This window comes from Squalius cephalus, assembly GCF_949319135.1.
Source record: "Squalius cephalus genome assembly, chromosome: 3".
NCBI classification, from domain to species: Eukaryota; Metazoa; Chordata; class Actinopteri; order Cypriniformes; family Leuciscidae; genus Squalius; species Squalius cephalus.
Genome location: NC_137124.1, coordinates 17,906,956 through 17,925,877, shown reverse-complemented (window position 1 = coordinate 17,925,877; position 18,922 = coordinate 17,906,956). Strand labels below are relative to the sequence as shown.

Here is an 18,922-nt window from a genome sequence, read left to right as displayed (position 1 = left end):
GTTGTGTGTGTGTATATAGCTTTACACACATACATATTGTGCTTATGCGTATATATTTATTTTCCTAAGAATTTATGATTAAACAAACATTATCTATCTATCTATCTATAGTGGCATAACTGTTTACAATGATATTCTGGACTGATATGAGTTGAGGTCTTGAGGAAAGGCCTGAACTTTTTTTTTTATGAAAACTGATATTAGCTATTAAACTGGTGTGAGTTTGAAACAAAACCTACTGAAGAACATTTCCTTGCTGATATGGTATTGCATCGTCGGTTAAAAACACAGACAACTCACTTCTTGTGCATTTCTGTGATTTTAAAGAACATTGTAATAGATGATTTGTGTCATGTATGTCATTAATATAACCCAGTAAACATCGGTTTACTTTTTAGCTCAGGCTTGTCTTTATAAAACCATCTTTATAACTATACTGTATTCAGATCACTGCCATAGTAGATATGATGATTGCATTTTCATTGTAGTCATTGCACGCTTGCAGGTCTTGAATAACCTTTTTAAATGTTATCAGATTTACACTAGGAAAAAGAAATAGCAATTGCGTTTTATAGCACTGTAAGCAACCTTTAAACAGGCCGCTGTGTCACAATCAGAATGCCTGGGAGTACAATAATCAGCATACAGTCTTTTCCATGTGAACTCTTTAAATTAATTTAATCAGCATTATGTACAGAACAATAGCTGGGCAACAAATAAAGGATACATGTGGGAATACAAAACACAAATAGATCCCTTTAAACTATTATGTCTAACTTAAGATAATGTCAGGACAAAAAAAATCAGAGTGCAGCTTTCCTTCACCCAATCTCATGCACTGAGCAATACGATTGAGAAAAAAAAGATTTCCCTACTACAGAATCAGATCGTTTTCAGATCATTAAAATGTTACAAAGCAAAATGAAATGCCCATTAAAAAAAGAAAAAAAAATTATATATATATGAGAGGATGTTCAACAAATTACCTACAATTACCAAAACCAACCAAAACGTTTTTTTTTTCTTCTAATTACTTTCCTTTTTATAAAACTGTCAAATTTTACACTGAATAAAATAATTATATTTTACAACAATAGAACTTTCAACAGTAAAATAGGTTTTTGTTTGAGGTAATTACATAGTTCTGGTACTTGTACAAAATAAAAAATAGATTTCTGTCTTATTCCCCCCCCTAAAAACAACCAACCGCAAATGGTTTGTTTGTTTATTGAACTTTTGTCTTCTTTGCACACTATGGTTTAAACTTCATATCCTCATTGAGGTCAAAGTCTTTAGAAGTTCAGTTTTCCGAGGCAGCATAATCAACGACTCTCCTCTATTCCCCCCGTGTCAGTCACAACTCTCTTCCTCAAGAAAAGACTGAATTTGGAACAGCACAAACACACTCATTTATATCACAGCCACTCCGTCTTTCCCAAAAGACTTCGCAGACTACGCTACGTCTCGTTGGGAGCAATACTGTCAGCTCCATCAGAAACAAAATATTTGCTTTCCGTGGCAACTGCATGCCGTTTTAAGGGGTATAACCCAAAGCCACTAACATGTAGGGCTTAAAATTGTTCAACTCCCAAACCTCAGCAGGGGAGGAAACAACCGGTCGCTCAAACGCACAGTGGATGATGCTGCCATAAAGGAAAAAAAACAAGGTTTCTCTATAAAATATACACCTGAAAACCTCAAATATGAGTAAAGGCACCGAAAAGGTATCTGTGTCGCTCGCTTAAAAAAACCCTGGTTCTGTTATTAATGTTAAACTTATGTTAATCACTTCAAAACATTTTCCTTCCATATAGTGCACTCACGTGAGCAGCGAATGACCTTTACGGAGAGAAAAAAATGAGACATTTAGACAACATGCTTGCTTCCTTTACCTTATGAGGTCAGCCATTTGAGTCAAGCAGTTAAACCTCGCATAGTGACTAATGAAATGATTGCTCTACCAAAGGTTGAAGACCCTGCTTGATACTAGATTGACTGGACACAATGTAGACTAAAGTTTACAACTCCGTAAACAAGACTAGCACTCTTCGAATATCTTTTAAACAGAATCTTACCACTGCTCAACATTCAGAAATGTTCTCCACTCAGATCTAGACACTTTAGAACCCTAATAACACACATAATGCAACACATAAATCACATACGTCCTTCTGACTTGATCGCTTTCATTCGTCACATGACCATTCCAAACAGTATCCAAGTGGTTTCTGGCACACACACACACACACACACACGCTATTTGACTCACTTTCGTCCATGGTATGCGGCACGAAAAAACAGCACTGTCACTTTAAGGCTTCTCTTTTCGTTTAACTTTTTTTTTTTTTTTCGCAATGAAGGCCGTACTGTGGTTTATTGCATAATTGGTTTGTTACTCGTTATCGTCGACATCACTACTAATCGTGTTACCATAATTATCACTATTGCTATGTACAAATGTCCAATGTCTGTAACAGGTTGCGAGTGTGATCAAAACGGTGTCTGTAAGTGTGTGATGTGCTGATTGGGCGTGGCAGCATTGGGGGTGGAGCTGTTTGTCAAGTGGGTGGAGGAAGGGGCGGAGTCTGAGAGCTGTAGCTCCTCCAGTTTCTTCAGGTACTGATCCCTCAACGCCAGTAGCTCCTTATAGCGCTGCTCCACTGGACTCTGTTGCTGACAGGCACAAATAAACACAAACATTCATACAAGTGAAGTGACATCCACCAGAGGGCAGCAAAAACACTTTGACTTCAAATAAGGAAAACCAATCACATCTGCATCACAAAACATTTTGATGCTAACAAGATGTTGGAATACTAGTTCTCAGACAAGCATTTTTGTATTAATCTATAATTTGCTGGATAATAATTATGATAAAAATATGCAATTTAATACTCAAAAAAAGCACTTTGGTCTGTACACATAACATTTGTACGTTTTCATTGGTCTATTGTTTTTGTCGCATTTAATTTGTATACTGGTAAACAGCATTTGTCAATGTTATGACTAATGTGGCAAATTTCTTATGCATGCCAATGCTGAAGTGGCTTCTGCAAAACCACTGTGATAGAATGCGTGTGTGTGTGTGTATGTGTGGTGATAAGGACAGTTTGAGTGACAGTTCACTGCAGTGCCAGAACATAATTAAACTGGAGAGAGAGGATTTTCTGCACCGCTGAATCGGGTGCGCACACACACAGATAAACACTCAATCCCACCCAGAGGCAAAAACACCCACTATAAAAAATATGCACATGATTTTTTCCCCTTTCCAAGAACGGCTTGTATAAATATATATACTCCAAATATGTCAGCTTAAATAATGCTTACCATCATACAAAAGCTAAAGAAACTACAACCTGATTGTGAAATGTATGTCCATACCTGGTGCTGTATGCGAGGGTTCCACCGGATGTAATAGGTCACCCACAGCTCTAGGTGGCGCATGCTGGCTACAGGGTAAAGCACGCGACTTGACTCTGGTGTGTAGAAGGGGTTTATATACAAGGATGTGTCACTGTTGATCAAAGACCACAGAGACACCGTCTTCACCCGAACATTCTAGTGAAACAATACAGACAAAAGAAAAATCAGAAAGTTGGTATTTTGAATAAACACTAATCTATTATTTAAAGTGAATCTTAAGGATTATATATAATATATACACACACCCACATTAAAGTACAGGTGATTTAATACGCTGGTAACTAAGGATCAGCTGTTGAATATATTAGTAATACAAATGGTAAGGTGTCAAATCCTTTGGTTAGCAGTAGATAAAGTGGGACTGTGCACCCTAACATTGTTGTTGCGGTGGACGGCTCTAGATGGCCACCAGAATGAATGTTTCATCTCCCCAAAGTGCGTCCTACTCCGACTGAGTCAGTCAAGCATCCCTTTTACTCATGCTCTACTTCACACAATAAGCACTGAGAGAAATAAAAGGCAATGTGTGCATGCGGGAGAAAGAAAGCAAAGGCCAATACTATCCTACTGATGACAAGTGGCCTCCAATAGGCAATGAAGAAGGTGGCATTTTAGAGATTAGCAGACAAAGGTGTGATTAAGTTAAAGAAAGAATAGTACAATGGAGCACAATTGAATAGATCTAGGCTATATTTCCACAATGCATGTATCAGTGATAGATCAATATAGAAGTGAGGTTCAAAAGTGAGACCACATTGAAAAGCTGAAATTTGAGGTTCAAAATATAAATTAAAATGAATAATTTTTTCTATATCATGATATTAAATAGTCAAATGTATTACCTTCTTAAATCTGACTTTTCACTCACTTTTTATATATATAAAAATTAAAGCATTTTCACAAGTGGTCTTACATCTTTAGACGCTACTGTATCTTCATGGCCGATTAATCAGTATTTTGCTAACCTCGTCTGATACATCATTCACTAGGCACTATATATGATGAGTAAAAATTAAATATTATATATCTTGTTTTTGTTTTTTTTTGTCTACGACAGATTAGAGCTGCATGACTGGATACATTTTTTTGTTTTCAAACAGAGATCAAGATTCTCCCACAATTCTGAACAGACAACTAGAGGCAATTCTGACAAAATGTTAATTGCTGCAGTTCATTTAAAGTGTCCCTATTATGCTATTTTAAAGTTTCTTAATGTGGTTTTGAAGTCTCCTACAACAGGTTTACATGCATCAAAGGTAAAAAAAAAAAAAATCAAACAAACCGATTATTTTACTTGTACTAATTTATTTACAGAGTATTTTTCTAATTTATGGCGATGAACATGTGGAAACTGTATCAATAACAGTGCATATATTAGCCGAGCTCGTTGGCAAACGTTGGTAAAACAAATCTTGCTCCATGCTTAATCTTTCCTCAAAGTAGTGAGAACGACAGACAATCTGCATTAATAGACAGTTTTAGGTAATAGTGGCCCACAACTGATCAGCAGAAGTATTTCAGTAAGACAGTAATAATGTGAGTTAACCAGTTGGCAGGAGACCTACACAATATAAAACTTAAAACTAAGTATGTTGAACACAAGAGCAAGCGGTTTGCGAATCCTTGGTTTGAATGATTGATTCAACAACTCACTCATAAATACTTCCCTTGTTTCATTACTGGATGAATCAGCATTTTTGAACGAATCACTTGAATGAATGATTCAATGACAGATAAATGTTTTATTTGCTCTATTTTTATACCTTCCATAGACCCATAGCTTTCCATAGTTTCATACCTACACATGATAAATGCTTTGTCTGGGTCAGAGGCAGCGCCAACACAGATATGAATGTTCTGGTGTGATTTTGTCAAAGGTTTAACAGATAGGCGAATCATTGTCATTTAGGAATGAGATCAGAGGGGTGTTTGAATCGAGATTGCGATCTTTTAACGATTAATCGTGCAGCTCTACACATTATGGTCCAGTTTGTATTAAAGATAAGGGAAGTTCAGGGCTTGTATATCGATGTGTGTTTGTTATTTCTTACATTGCTTTCACGAGCGCTCTCACAGTTGTAGAGGAACGTGCCAAAGCGGCAGCTGTACAGGTGATCCAAGATTACTACCAGGAGACGTTCATTAAACTCAAACGCTGTTGGGAACTGCAGATGTGGGAGAGGGATAAAAGTTAAACAGATTTACTTGCATTAAACTCTAAATAGCTGTAAACTCTGAAGAACAAAACACACATAAAATCTATTCCAAATCTGTATGATTTGGTTTCTTTTGCTGTACACAAAAAGAGATATTTAGAATAAAATAGCTGCCACTTAAGATGCTGTTTTCCATGAATGAAAGTAGCTCCAAAAATGGCAAACAGTACCATACAAGTACTTAATCCTACTGCTGGCGACATATAATAGCTTTGTGTGAAATTAAAGTAATTACTCAGTTAAATCTCATTAAATGTAACATATATTAAACTATGCCGCATAAAAATGGATTGCACCAGGCTTGATGTCAATGATGCTGACTGCCGCAGGTTCTCATGTGTTAAAGTGCGGTCACATTTACCATTGTTTTCAAGGATTTTTGCAGGGGTGAAATCTAGTCATTTTAATAGGCACATATCTTTGAAGAACAAAAAAAACGTTGCTGTGCATATATCGGGGTCTTAGCATCAGTATCCACATTGGTTAGATGGAAAACAGCAGCTCAGACATTATGAAAAATACCTCGCTTTGTGTTCCAAAGAAAAGAAAAGAAAAACAAGGTTCGCAGCAGCATGACATGACATAACATGGTTAGACAATTATATCCATACCTGTTTAGTCATTTGCCACACGCAGTCAATGAATTGCAAAAAGATAGGTGACCTGTCCTGATCTGCATGGTTTTTGTCTCCATGGCCGATTCTCTACACACACACACAAACACACAAAGTATGACATAAATACCAACTGATAACGATTCTTTCTTTTTTTTTCACACAATACAAAATCTAACACAGAGGTTGTAGTTCACCCTTAATTACACTCTATCAACTCTATCAAAGCAATCACCCTGATAACATGGCTGATAGAACTCAAACTCCATCACTAAATTGTGTGGTTTTGCAGATGCAAGACTTCGTAAACTCAGTAAAACTCACTGAGGCGAACTTGTGTCCGAAGCCGATCCATTCCTTCTCCAGCAGCACCTGGAAGCCACCGAGAGTCCTGTAGTAGGAGTCCAGCATCAGCATGGACAAAGAGGTGAGCTGAGCTGTGCGGTCCCAGCCATCACTGCAGTGCACCACCACAGAGCTCCCAGAAGACACCTTATCAGCCACCTGGATGGCCCCTGATAGCACCAACTAGAGCAGGAAGGTAGATAGCTACATTAGATGATATTAAGTTTTATAATATATATTGGTATGCATGAAAAAACAAACCTTAATGTGTTCTAGCCAGTGGGTGGACTCCAGGCTGGAGAGCCAATGAGACTCCTCCACATTGGGGTAGACAATGTCCTTTAGCTTCTTCAGTGACTCTCTCATGACATGGATATTATGGATGTCTAGAAAGACCAGCTCAGCGTTCTGATAGGCATCGTCACCCTCGTAACCCCCACCCGTGGCCTGGAGGGTGAAGGTAGAGAGGTCTACCGGTTATGATATGTGATCACGTAAACGAGAAATTCTGCACACTTGCATTCACACTTCATGTACCAAAACACATTGTGCAAGAGAAATTATTGGATCAATAATGCCATTTCAAAATGCTCTGTCAGCGGTGTTCAGCTTGGCAAAGCACCTCTGTGGTGGTCCACTATGGGTCCACTTTTTGATTTTAATTAGTCTGGCAACACACAAAAACTGAAAACATACTCATGCAAGCACACCGTTTTGTTTATTTAATACAAACCAAGAGTCCAAGTCTGACTGGGAAACCGTAACCACACCATACCTTCAGTGGATAAGGCCATATGTTAGAAATGAGGTAAATAAAAAGTGTTTTTTCATATTCAAAAACTCTCAAGAACTTCTTGGAGATGAATTTGAATATCTTAGGTCTGCCAATGATCCCCATTTATTAGTGACCTTCTGGAACCTAACCTTGTTTGCCACAGCGTTGACGTTAGGCCTGGCGTCATAGATGGTGAGTTTGATAGTGCCATTGGCCTCACGGATGATGTCCAAATATCTTTCATCATCTTTGTTTCGCTTGCCGCTCATGCCCACCAAAGGCTGGCTACACCGCGTGATCACAGCATGGTTCTCTTTATGGAACCACGACAACACCTGAGAGTGGAAGAAAACCCATCATCATCATCATCATCATCACAGATGGTAAGGTCATCACCGAACATAATAATTTTTTTTTTTTGTAAGAATCTCTAAAAAGGCAGAAGACAAGAAAAATTAAAGAACGTTAACAACCATATCGGTTTATTTGCCAATATAAAACATTTTACTTATTGGTATCTGTCGATATTGTATAATGTCCATATTTAATATTTAATTGTGTATGCTTACTTCCCAATTTTAACATTGAATTTATATATTTAACATTTTTCATGTAAATGTTGTCATGCGTAAATTCACTTGTAGCATTTACAATTACTGACTGCAGCTTTTAGTGTTTTATTTTTAGATTTATTTAGACAAAATTGCATAGAATTTTAATATCGGCCATTTATTGGTTATCAGTCATAACATGAAAATAATTATTGGCTTATTGTATCAGCCAGACGTGTAATATTAGTGCATCTATGATGTTCATCATACAGAGATATATAAATATCCAGCCACATACTGTACATGAAGGTAAATGTATTTGCCTTCAAATGCATAAATCTGAAAAGCCCTGCTTTATTTTTTACACGCAAAAAGCTAACATTCTCCACTAGACAGCCTTTTCCTTATGCAACAGAAGCTTGAATTTGACCTTCCAACAAAAATCACACCATTATTCTGACCTTTCATACTGCTCATCTGTAAAAGAGCTCACCGGAATGCGGCAGCGGGAACGGAAAGTAGCGACTCTTCTAAGATCTTCGTCTGTGGCCTTGTATGGAACAACAAGAATTGTGGGATAAGTGTCACACAGCTCGTAGTTCTTATTGATGAAAGTGACCCTCCACTCACTATTGGGAAGACCCTGACAAACAGAACAACAGCAACAACACATAATCTTTAATACAAGTAGATTGTGCACTATGTATTGTCTTATGCAATTACATTAGCAACATATATCATATAATATCATATCAATCGCAATTGTAAGTGAATGGTGAGTGTGAGCGGGATGCACAAGGGCAGCACAACCCTTTCTAAACCAGCACAAGTCCTGGCATCTGGTCCTCACCTGCCTCCTGTACTCATCCAAAGGCTCATAAACGTTCCAGCCATTCTCCTCATACTTTTCCTGACTCAGAAAGGCAAAGAGTTGCTGTGATAGTCAAAGAAACAGAAGAAAAGTGAAAGAGTCAGTTACACCAGTATTTCATACATTCAGCGACTGATGAAAGCCAGTTGTGAAATGCTGAAACATTGACACAACACTTTTAATAGCACTGTATAAAATGCAAAGATTAATGTTGTTTCAAATAATTTTAAATGAGTGTGAAATGTAGCATTTGAGAATCAAGTTAAACACTGACCATTCCATGAGACAGTGGGAAAGCATATTTGAAAAGAATCTCAAATATGTCTCTTCGACTGTGGCCTTCTTGCTTCAGTGCAAATCGCAGGTTCCTCATGTCCTGATAAACACACACACACACAATGATTTGAGAATGTCAAATGTCATACTTTCAAAAAGGGGGTGCTTGTCCTGCTCTAGGCAAACCGGTCACATTTCATATTCATTTTAATATACATGTTTTTTTCAGGATTCTTTGTTAAATAGAAAGTCTAAAAGAACAGGATTTACTTTTAACTATATAAATCTTTATTTCATTAGAAATGTCGGTAACACTTTACAATAAGGTTCATTAGTTAACATTAGTTTAACTAATTAACTAACATGAACTTATTAACTAACATGAACTAACCATGAGCAATACATTTGTTACCGTATTCGTTAATCTTTGTTAATAAAAATAAAGCTGTTTGTTCATGTTAGTTCAGTGCATTATTTAATACAAGATTTTAATAAAGTATTAGTAAATGTTAAGTAAAAGTATAAGTAAGTGCAGTTCATTATTAGTTCATGCTAACTAATGTAGTTAACTAATGTTAATGAACCTCATTGTAAAGTGTTACCGAAATGTCTTTAACTTTTGATAAATGTAATGCATCCTTGCTGAATAAAATGTATTTCTTTAAAAAACAATCTTACTGACCCCAAACTTTTAAGCAGTAGTGTAGTAATAAACCTTTTAAATGTTTTCTTTAACATTAGATGTTATGAAATGTGGATTTCTTAGGCCTTGTGTGAGCATTACCTTGCAGGTGATTTCTAACCCGTAGGAGTTCTCTCCTCGACTGGAGGCTCCGCCCATCTTCTCTACGCGACTTATGACACCTAAGGGCACGTTGAGGGTAACTGGTGTCTCCTTAAGATGGGAAGTGACGGAAAGACAAAATCTTAGTCTTAGGCAAGTTAATATTGCATGAACATGCCCCCCCCTTTTGCGTTTAAAACGGCTTTTGTCCAGGTACACTTGCGCATAGTTTTTCAGGTAGCTTTGCAGGAAGTTTTCTTCAAGCATCTTGCAGACGTTCCCACAGTTCTTCTGGATTTAGTCTGTCTCAATTTTTTCATATAATCACAGACGGATTCGATGATGGTGAGATCGGGGGAGGGGGGGGGGGGGGGGGTACTTTTGCACAGTACTGTTTGTACTATAAACACCTCAGAAATAACGCTTTCCATTCCACACAATTATAGTAAAAGACCTGATACATATCACACCAGGCCCGGTTCCAGAATCAAATCACTGAGTCTGAAATTGATGAGGGTGCTCTAGTAAAGTGCTGATGTAATGTGTAAGCAACGGCTCAACCATAACAAGAATAGCAAGGTACCCTAGTAGTCAATAACTTTATCCCTTAAAGCTCTTTGATCACCAAAATGACATATTTAAATGTTTTTTCCTGTGAATTTTTTTATTCATGCCTTAAAATAGCTTGAATGTAACTACACTCTTGCTTCTTTTAGTATATGTGGATCCATGAATATGCAAATAATATCAACACTTGTATGAAATTCATAACTTTTGTGTACCACCAACTTTCTTCCTTGCCCTCACTTTGCCAAGCTGACAGATCATGGCAACGGACCCCAGCAACGGTCAAAACGTCCACAAAACAGGGCTGCAGGTGCCCGCTACCATGTGCCAAACAAGGACAGAGCCAGAAACCAGATGAAAGCCTTTCTCTGATATGATGTGATACAAAATCCCTCCTTCCTGTCCTCTCATATCCCACTCTTCTCTCTGGTAACACAGACTAATAGATATGTGCTATAACTAAGGTACACACTAAAACTGTATTCAAAATAAAGAATGCAGAAACAAGCCTTTAAAAGGACAAAATGAGGTTTTAAACAGAGGAGCTCCAGGCATGGTCTCATTACTGTGCCTGAACCAGGCCCGGCTGCAGGATGAAATGACTGAGGGGGCATGTGAAATTGTTAAGGGGGCTTAAATTTATACCATCAATGAACAATACACACTGAAAACTTGCTTAGTAAAAAAGATAAGCCAGCGTCATTTATTATGCATATATTAACCCTTTCACGCTTAATTTTAATATTCTAACTGACTCCCCAGTCCCCACTTTTATCAAGGCTGTTATTTTAGAACGTTCCCCCTTAATGTTTCCATGGCGACGCGTCATATTTGTCACGTGACACACCGCAGCCACAATAACACTGACAGATGTATCCTTTTATTTCCTTTTCCCTTTTTTATTCAAAATATTCACAAACTTGCTTACCATGTCATCAACTATCTAATATTCCGATTCTCAAAAATGTGTACGTGAGTGTGTTTGGTCATTTAAAAACCTTTATAAATAATCTTGATCTTGATCTATAACGTGAGATGGGCGCCACAATGTGAATGTTTCTTTGCGCCGCAGTTCAGAGAATCCTGGCTGTGAGTCATCAGTTTCTCCCGAAATACATGCAAGAAAGTGTTGTTATGTTTGTCTGATATGAATAACACACGTCGGCAAATTATATTTGAATAGATTGTTATTGCTGCTTCCACAGACATCAGTGTGTATTTTACAAACTCCAAATGTATTGTTTTACTAGTGCTTATGAGTATTTAAATGTCTGAAACCTAAAATAAACATTATGAGGTTGAAAACACTGCATAGTTGTGATATATGACAGCGCTGAACGCGTCCAACTCTGGCTCAGCGCCAGCCAACGCGCGAAAGCAGTTTGAATCTGGCAGTTATGCGACGTCACTGAACATTCTAAATCCCAAATCAGACTGTACCGCTCAAAAGGTTAAAGATTTCATTTGTAACCATGAATACAAAAATTAAACTGAGGGGGCACAAATCAGATCTGAGGGGGCAATGCCCCCTTTTGCCCCCTCGTGGCGCCGGGCCTGGCCTGAACACTTAGAGAACTAATGCGTTGATTTTGAAAAATGAATATGAAAGTTTCTCTTACTGAGTCAGTGTTCTTGAAGTAGAGTCTGTAGTTGGTGATGGACACCTTTCCTTTGACTGCAGAATTAAAGGGGCAGATATAGATGATCTCTTTATCTGAAGAGTAAAATAGAGAGGGAAAGACAAAATGTTGATAGAGACAGTAACATCAGTGGACAAGTCAAAGCTATATAACAAAAGAGTGGTCCTCCCTCATGGGGGCCACTTTGAGATCACATGACCAGCATAGTACTTTAATTTTATAGCTCCCTATTATCTATTATTATTAAATACAACTGTGTGATGCGGCATTATTGCCAATATGTTGGCCACATTTCCGCCACTTACTGGTCTGGAGTGTGAAGCAATGTTTCCCAAATGAACAACAAAGCAATGAGAAACAAATCTGCAATGTAACAACTTTACTATATTAAAAAAATATATACTACTTTAACAGCCATACTGAATCGAGTTCTGGCAACATTACATTTTAAAGTGCCAATACTAAAATAGTGCATTTTACAACACAAAAAGATGACCAAAAGGCTTATGAAGATATCAATCATATTCATTTTTAGTCAGTGAGAGCCCACAAACACACAAATCACACACACACGCTCTCACTCACCGATCACTCGCTCTTCTCCCGGCAGCACGGCAACATCTGCCAACGGCTCCATCTTCAGGCTCTCTCTGGACGCCTGTCAACACATGCAGGAACATTGAGTTGACACGGGTGCATCCCTCACACAAACACAAACGCTCTCATATAAGGATGATCACAACTGCTTCAACATTAATACACTACATGTCTGAGCAGACAGAACTGTACTCAGTGGCATCTGATAGGAGGAAAAAATAACTGCAGAGAAAAATCTGAAAGTGACAGGAAGTAATGGAAGAGGAAGTAGTGAAGAGAGGAAAATAAAGAGTCACTGTCCTCTTTCACCCTCTGCCTATGAACACCAGTCTGATGCTTTATGTGTGTGTGTGTGTGAGATCAGGGATCCAGATTGTCTCTCCCTGGGCTATTTTCCTGCTGCCAGTTGAAGGTTAGTGAACTGGAATGCGAGCTAAGAGTGCCATTCGCTGCGTGTAGTCGTTTATTCAGTCGGCCTTTTGCTGCTGTTGAGTGTTTTGCACGTCGCAACCCTATGGGCAAATTGAAGCAAGGGCTTCTGGGTAATGGTCTAGTCCGTGTTCTTGAGATGACAAATGGAGCAGCCAAAACACACACAAATACAGTGATCCTAGCTGGGAAACTAACCTGGTTTACACAAATAAGAGGTAGTTGGGTAAACAGAGATGACAGACGAGGAAGGGGGAGAGATAAAAACAACCAACTAGTAAGAGGATTAAAAGAAACACTGTTAAAGACATCTTAAAGGTACAGTGTGTATTTTCGCCAACATTCATCAGCAATTGTCTTCTGGTAAATCAAGCCCAAATGGATTAGTTATAGTTACATGCTGGGAAAGAAGGAAGGAAAGAAGGAAAGAAAGAAAGACTAAGATAAAAGAGACAAACAGAGGCAATCACAGAGACAGATGGATGGTCCTTTGTACAAAATCTCTCTAGCTGTCCTCAGGGGCCCTGAAAAAAACAGGAGAGTCGGGTTCTGCTGCCTATCACCTGCCAGGTGTTACAGCTCCGTTAACATATGTATGGAGCAGCAGTCTCCTGGCTTAGGCCCCAGCGAAGTGCCAACTCCCTGTCTGCCTGGAATCCCCCCTGCCCAGAGAGGTTACATGTGCCAAACCAGACACTGCATATGCATGTGTTCATGTAGGGAGGGGCGCTCTGCTTTTAAAGGAAACAATCTATTTTGTTTAAACCACTATTACAAGTTCCCATTTGAATTACAAGGTTTTTACACATAGCAGCATGTAATATTTGAGCTGTGCTTGTCAACTTGACAGCCGCCCCACCGCGGTGGTTTGCTTGTGAATGCTGTTTTATGTGAATATTACAACACAAGTAATGAAGCGCAAAGCTTTGTTTACAAAATGAGAGTGAATGAGACAGGTACATGAGCCCATACATTTAAATTCATATATACATATACTTATAAACTCTTTGAATTCCATTTGGCGATCAGGTCACCAGATTTTCCACGAATTTAACAATATTACACAAGTTATTCCACTGGACCTGGAATCTCGTTTCTTTTCTCATACCTTCACTCTTGTCTCAGCCATTTTCACAGGGTATTATACATGTTTTTTCCTTTAATTTGCTTTTAATTCCTATCTTGGCATCCTTTACTGTGGTAAAAAAAAAAAGAAAAAAGCTGCAGGACAGATTCCTTTTTACTTCACTTATCAAATTCTATTTAACACTGTTTGTGCTTGTTAGACTTGGTAAGGTACGGTGTTTTATTTAAACCACGGATCACATTCCCAACCACTGCTCCACCGCTGGTAGTTGGTCCATGGTATAAAAATAAATAAACAAAAACTGCCTCTGTCACAGCCCTATGCAATATGCGTATTATTATTATCACTCTATAAATGTACTGAATAGCTATGCTGGACTGAATGCACTTTCTGATCTTAAAATAGTTCAGTTGGATACCTGACAAATAACTTCGACATCAACTTTCTTTTTTGACATTTTATATAAAAAAAAAAATATATATATATATATATATAGTATATATATATATATATATATATATTTTTATTATTTTATTATTACATATTTTCCATACATATACACACACACACATATACATATATATATATATATATATATATATATATATATATATATATATATATACAAACACACACAACATACACATATATATATATATCCCCCCCCCACAATTTTCTTTTTTTGCAGTTCACAGAAATAGTCTTGCGTTTGACAAATAATTTTTTTAAAGTGCTAATATTAGTGTATATAAATGCAGAGTTTAAATGTAAAATGAGAGATGTAAATAAAAAAGAATAAGGCAGCATATAATAATAATAATTTTATTTATATAGTGCCTTTCCAACACCCAAGGTCACTTTACAAAGATAAAGCTTTAAGCTATTAATAAAGCATATGAATGCTATCAATGTCTCTATGTTCTATAGCATCTATATGGTTGCTTAATTCTATAGGAGAGCAGAGCAAAGGGCAGCTCTATTGACACCAGTGAAATATATTATTTATTCATGCAGAAGCTGAAAGTCTAACCCTCTACAACAGCATTGCACATTTATAGGATCATGTAGTTTGAAAGCAAAGAGGGGGAGGGGAAGATGAGAAACATTCTGTTATAGTCGTAGGACATGAGGACAGCACAATTATAGCACATCTGCACACAGGCTTCACTCACGTTTTGGCTGGAGCTGTTCCCCAGAGGACTGGAGTTGTAAGGTGCTATAGGAGCCGAGGCCATCACTGGGTTTGCTTCTTCCACCGCTACTGAAAGACACAAGAGAAATGTCATTTTTCTTTTCAGCTCAACAATAAGGACTTTTTTCTGCTGGCTGGTGTGTAGATGTGTAGACACTTGTTGTGTCTACATCTACACTAGACTCACCCTAAAAAAAGAATATTTAGCCGAAACATTTTCCAAAGTTTAGATATAAATAAATATAATAAACATACATATATTTTCAAATTCATTTTCAAATTTTCTTAAAAAAAAAAAAAAAATAGGTTAAACAATTTGTATTAGGTTTTTAATTATGACTTGAAATTACACAGCAATAATGAAACTCCATGACAGCAACAGATTGCTGGACAATAATGGTATAAAGTGCTTCAAAGACTATCACAAATCATTCTCAAAATTTCGATTTTTTTCTCTTCAATTCAAAAGGTTGGGGTCGGTAAGATTTAAAAAAAAATATGTTTTTTTAAAGAAGTCTCTTATGCTCACCAAGACTGCATTTATTTGATCAGATATACAATAGAAACAGTAATATTGTGAAATAATTTTACAATATAAAATAATTTCTCTATTTTAATATATTTTAAAATGTAATTTATCCCTGTGATGTCAAATCTGAATTTTCAGCATCATTACTCCAGTCTTCAGTGTCACATGATCCTTCAGAAATCATTCTAGTATGCTGATTTGATGCTCAAGACACATTTCTTATTATTATCAATGTTGAAAACAGTTGTGCTGCTTAATATTTTGGTGGAAAACTTTATACGTTTCTTCAGATTCTTTGATGAATATAAAGTTCAAAAGAATTTTAATTTAACATTATAAATGTCTTTACTGTCACTTTAGAACAATTTAATGCGTCAGTGCCAAGTCATAGAATAGAACAAATCTATGACCCTAAACTTTTGAACACTAGCGAGTGTAAGCCAATGAATAACTTACTTTACCATGGCAACTACTGCCCCACTGGCAGTGGCACGCCAAAACACGTTTTTTTTGTTTGTTTTTTTGTATGTGAATGCTGTTTTACGTGAATTTTATGACAAAAAGGGAAGAACAAAGCTTTATTTACATACAAAAGAAATAATAGATTAGCAATTAAATGTTACATCGCAACCATGGAAACATTTGGATTCATGTCAAATGAGAGATGTAAATTTAAGCCGCTTGTCATTTTTGTTTTCGGTTTTGCAATCTGGTCACCCGATTTTCCACAAATTTAACAATATTTGACACTGTCACAGCCCTACATCACAGACATCCAAATGTTTAAGTTTTCCAAAAGAAAAGGGAGAGAGAAAGTGAAGCTGATCACGCGCAAACTAAAGCACCGACTGACACGTCAATAAAACCTTGTATTTTTTTATGAACCCTGATGTTCTCAAGAAGCACAGTTGCTGTTTCTATAGTCGTCTTCATATATTTTTAGCAGAAACTACCACAGATGTGTCAGTAAGCGGAAGTGAGAGAAAACATGAAACACATTTGATCGACAGCATTGAAATGAGCTATTAATTCACTCAGAGAGCAAGAACATCCTGTCATTTGAAGCATTGAGGGACAGATATGTTGACAAGAGTTTACTTGATTAAATTGATTTTTGAACATTTTGAACCACGATCCTTTGGGCATAAATTCTTTCAATTAGCCTTTTTTGTCTGAAATGTAAGTTATATTAATATAAATTAAATAATGTGAATTATTGGTTTAATAAACTTTTTTAAAATACAAATACAAAACATTTTTGTTTTATAAAAGCAACCCAAAAAAACACAATCATGCTGCAAGCTTTTTAGTGTTGACACCAAAAACCCTTCAACAATACCTGACCACATCCGGACCTCAGAGCATGAAGTCACTATTTGGGCTAAATTTACACATTTGCAATGAACAATGATGTAGAAAACAGAACAAACCAGATCTTAGAGTCATTTGTGGGGCAAAAATGAAGCTCAGAGGTTCAAATGAACACCTGAGGGCATGACACATGAGGTTAGCGGTCAGAGATAGAGATGTAAATGATTATAGCACCAGTCTGAGAGAGAGAGAGAGAGAGAGAGAGGTATTTATAACGATGGCAGAAAGGACTGATGTGGCTCTGACATGACGGGGCCCATTTACACCCTTCATTCATCATGCACTTCAATATTCAGCACACATAACACAAAATCCCATAGCCTTAAAGTCGTATACAAAAGTTGATTAGCCTATAAATTTTAACTTAGAGATAAGAGAGAATGAAAACAATCTGTCCAAGGCAGTTTCACTTACACCTAAGTTACATAAACTCAGCCTGCGGCGTTTCGTGCCCGGATCAAACATGAAACAAGTAGCTACACACTTTCACTAACTTGTGTGATGATGTGATGGAAAATCATGATCAGTATTAATCTGGCCCATATGTATACATATCCACTTCCATTCATAGTGTCAAAACAGTGACAGATAAGGACATACACATCGACATAAGGTTCGCAAGTGTCTAAAAACTCCACTTTCATAACTTCTAGCGCTTTCGAGTGAGCACTTACTCTGTGAATGTATTCCAGCACAGGACTGTGACCAGGAAACAGCTCGGGCCTATCTCTACGGCAGCTCTCAAGTGCTACATTTACCCCGGAGTCCGCTCCAAGCAGCCCTTAATACAGACCAGACCCTCGTCGAAAAGTCATAACGTGCAACCCGAGCAATATTGGGTTTGTAAATGTGTTTACTTACCCAGAAACTAGCAATTCTCCGTTCCTCAGATCGCCAGTCTGTTTTGCACCGCCGCAGGAAGCGCTCAGCCCGAGTCACGTGACAGCGGTCACGGCGCTCATTGGCTACTTGTCAAATCATGTAGCTACCGCAAGGAATTTAGGGAGTTGTATTTTTTGATAAGAGCCGTAAGAAAAGAGGGCCATTCTGAAAACATACTGTCAAACATGTTCATTGACATGAAAATTTTAAATATTGATTTTAAATATTGAAGAAACGAAGCATCTTTCTTGATTATTTCATTACACAAAATGTATTTTTATATTACATTTTGATTCTAAATGTTAATAGGCTAATAGGCCTATTAAATAGGCTGTTACTTTTGAATATTTTTTATTATTGTTTGAATTTGCCTGATAATCACTGGTCACAGTGCATTTTATGTATTTGTCCAGGATCTACATAGTGTAAAAGCAAAACAAAATGAATAATTAATATTATAAATAATTTTTAAAAATGTAGCCTTTTAAAAAAAAAAAAAATTTTTTTTTTTAAATGTGTCCCTTTATTTTATGTTATTAGAATTTTCAATTCTAACAATTCAATTCAAACTTTGGGTAAAGTTGAGGAAAAGTTATTCTATGTCAAATTCTATTACTGTGAGATTCACAAATATCTATCTATCTATCTCTATCTATCTATCTATCTATCTATCTATCTATCTATCTATCTATCTATCTATCTATCTATCTATCTATCTATCTATCTATCTATCTATCTATCTATCTATCTATCTATCTATCTATCTATCT

The 18,922-nt window shown here is 36.9% G+C and overlaps 1 protein-coding gene across 6 annotated transcripts; it reads right to left on the bottom strand.

Annotated features, from left to right (window-relative positions):
• Nucleotides 1–1,737: 1,737 nt before the first annotated feature.
• On the bottom strand, nucleotides 1,738–18,214 carry mtm1 (myotubularin 1). Of its 6 annotated transcripts, none has more exons than XM_079866429.1 (15): nucleotides 18,132–18,214; nucleotides 15,351–15,439; nucleotides 12,651–12,723; nucleotides 12,045–12,139; nucleotides 9,859–9,969; nucleotides 9,073–9,174; nucleotides 8,778–8,861; nucleotides 8,421–8,570; nucleotides 7,526–7,711; nucleotides 6,863–7,048; nucleotides 6,581–6,784; nucleotides 6,254–6,346; nucleotides 5,478–5,591; nucleotides 3,385–3,561; nucleotides 1,738–2,673 (listed from the first exon to the last, which is right to left on the bottom strand). In XM_079866429.1, exons 2-15 carry the CDS (start codon nucleotides 15,411–15,413, stop codon nucleotides 2,491–2,493), a joined length of 1,821 nt encoding a protein of 606 aa, XP_079722555.1. In that variant the 5' UTR covers nucleotides 15,414–15,439; nucleotides 18,132–18,214; the 3' UTR covers nucleotides 1,738–2,490. The 6 variants fall into 6 exon arrangements, with proteins under 6 accessions (XP_079722555.1, XP_079722559.1, XP_079722557.1 ...); XM_079866433.1 differs by having other exon boundaries at nucleotides 1,738–2,667; XM_079866431.1 differs by having other exon boundaries at nucleotides 15,351–15,436; nucleotides 18,132–18,211.
• Nucleotides 18,215–18,922: the final 708 nt, after the last annotated feature.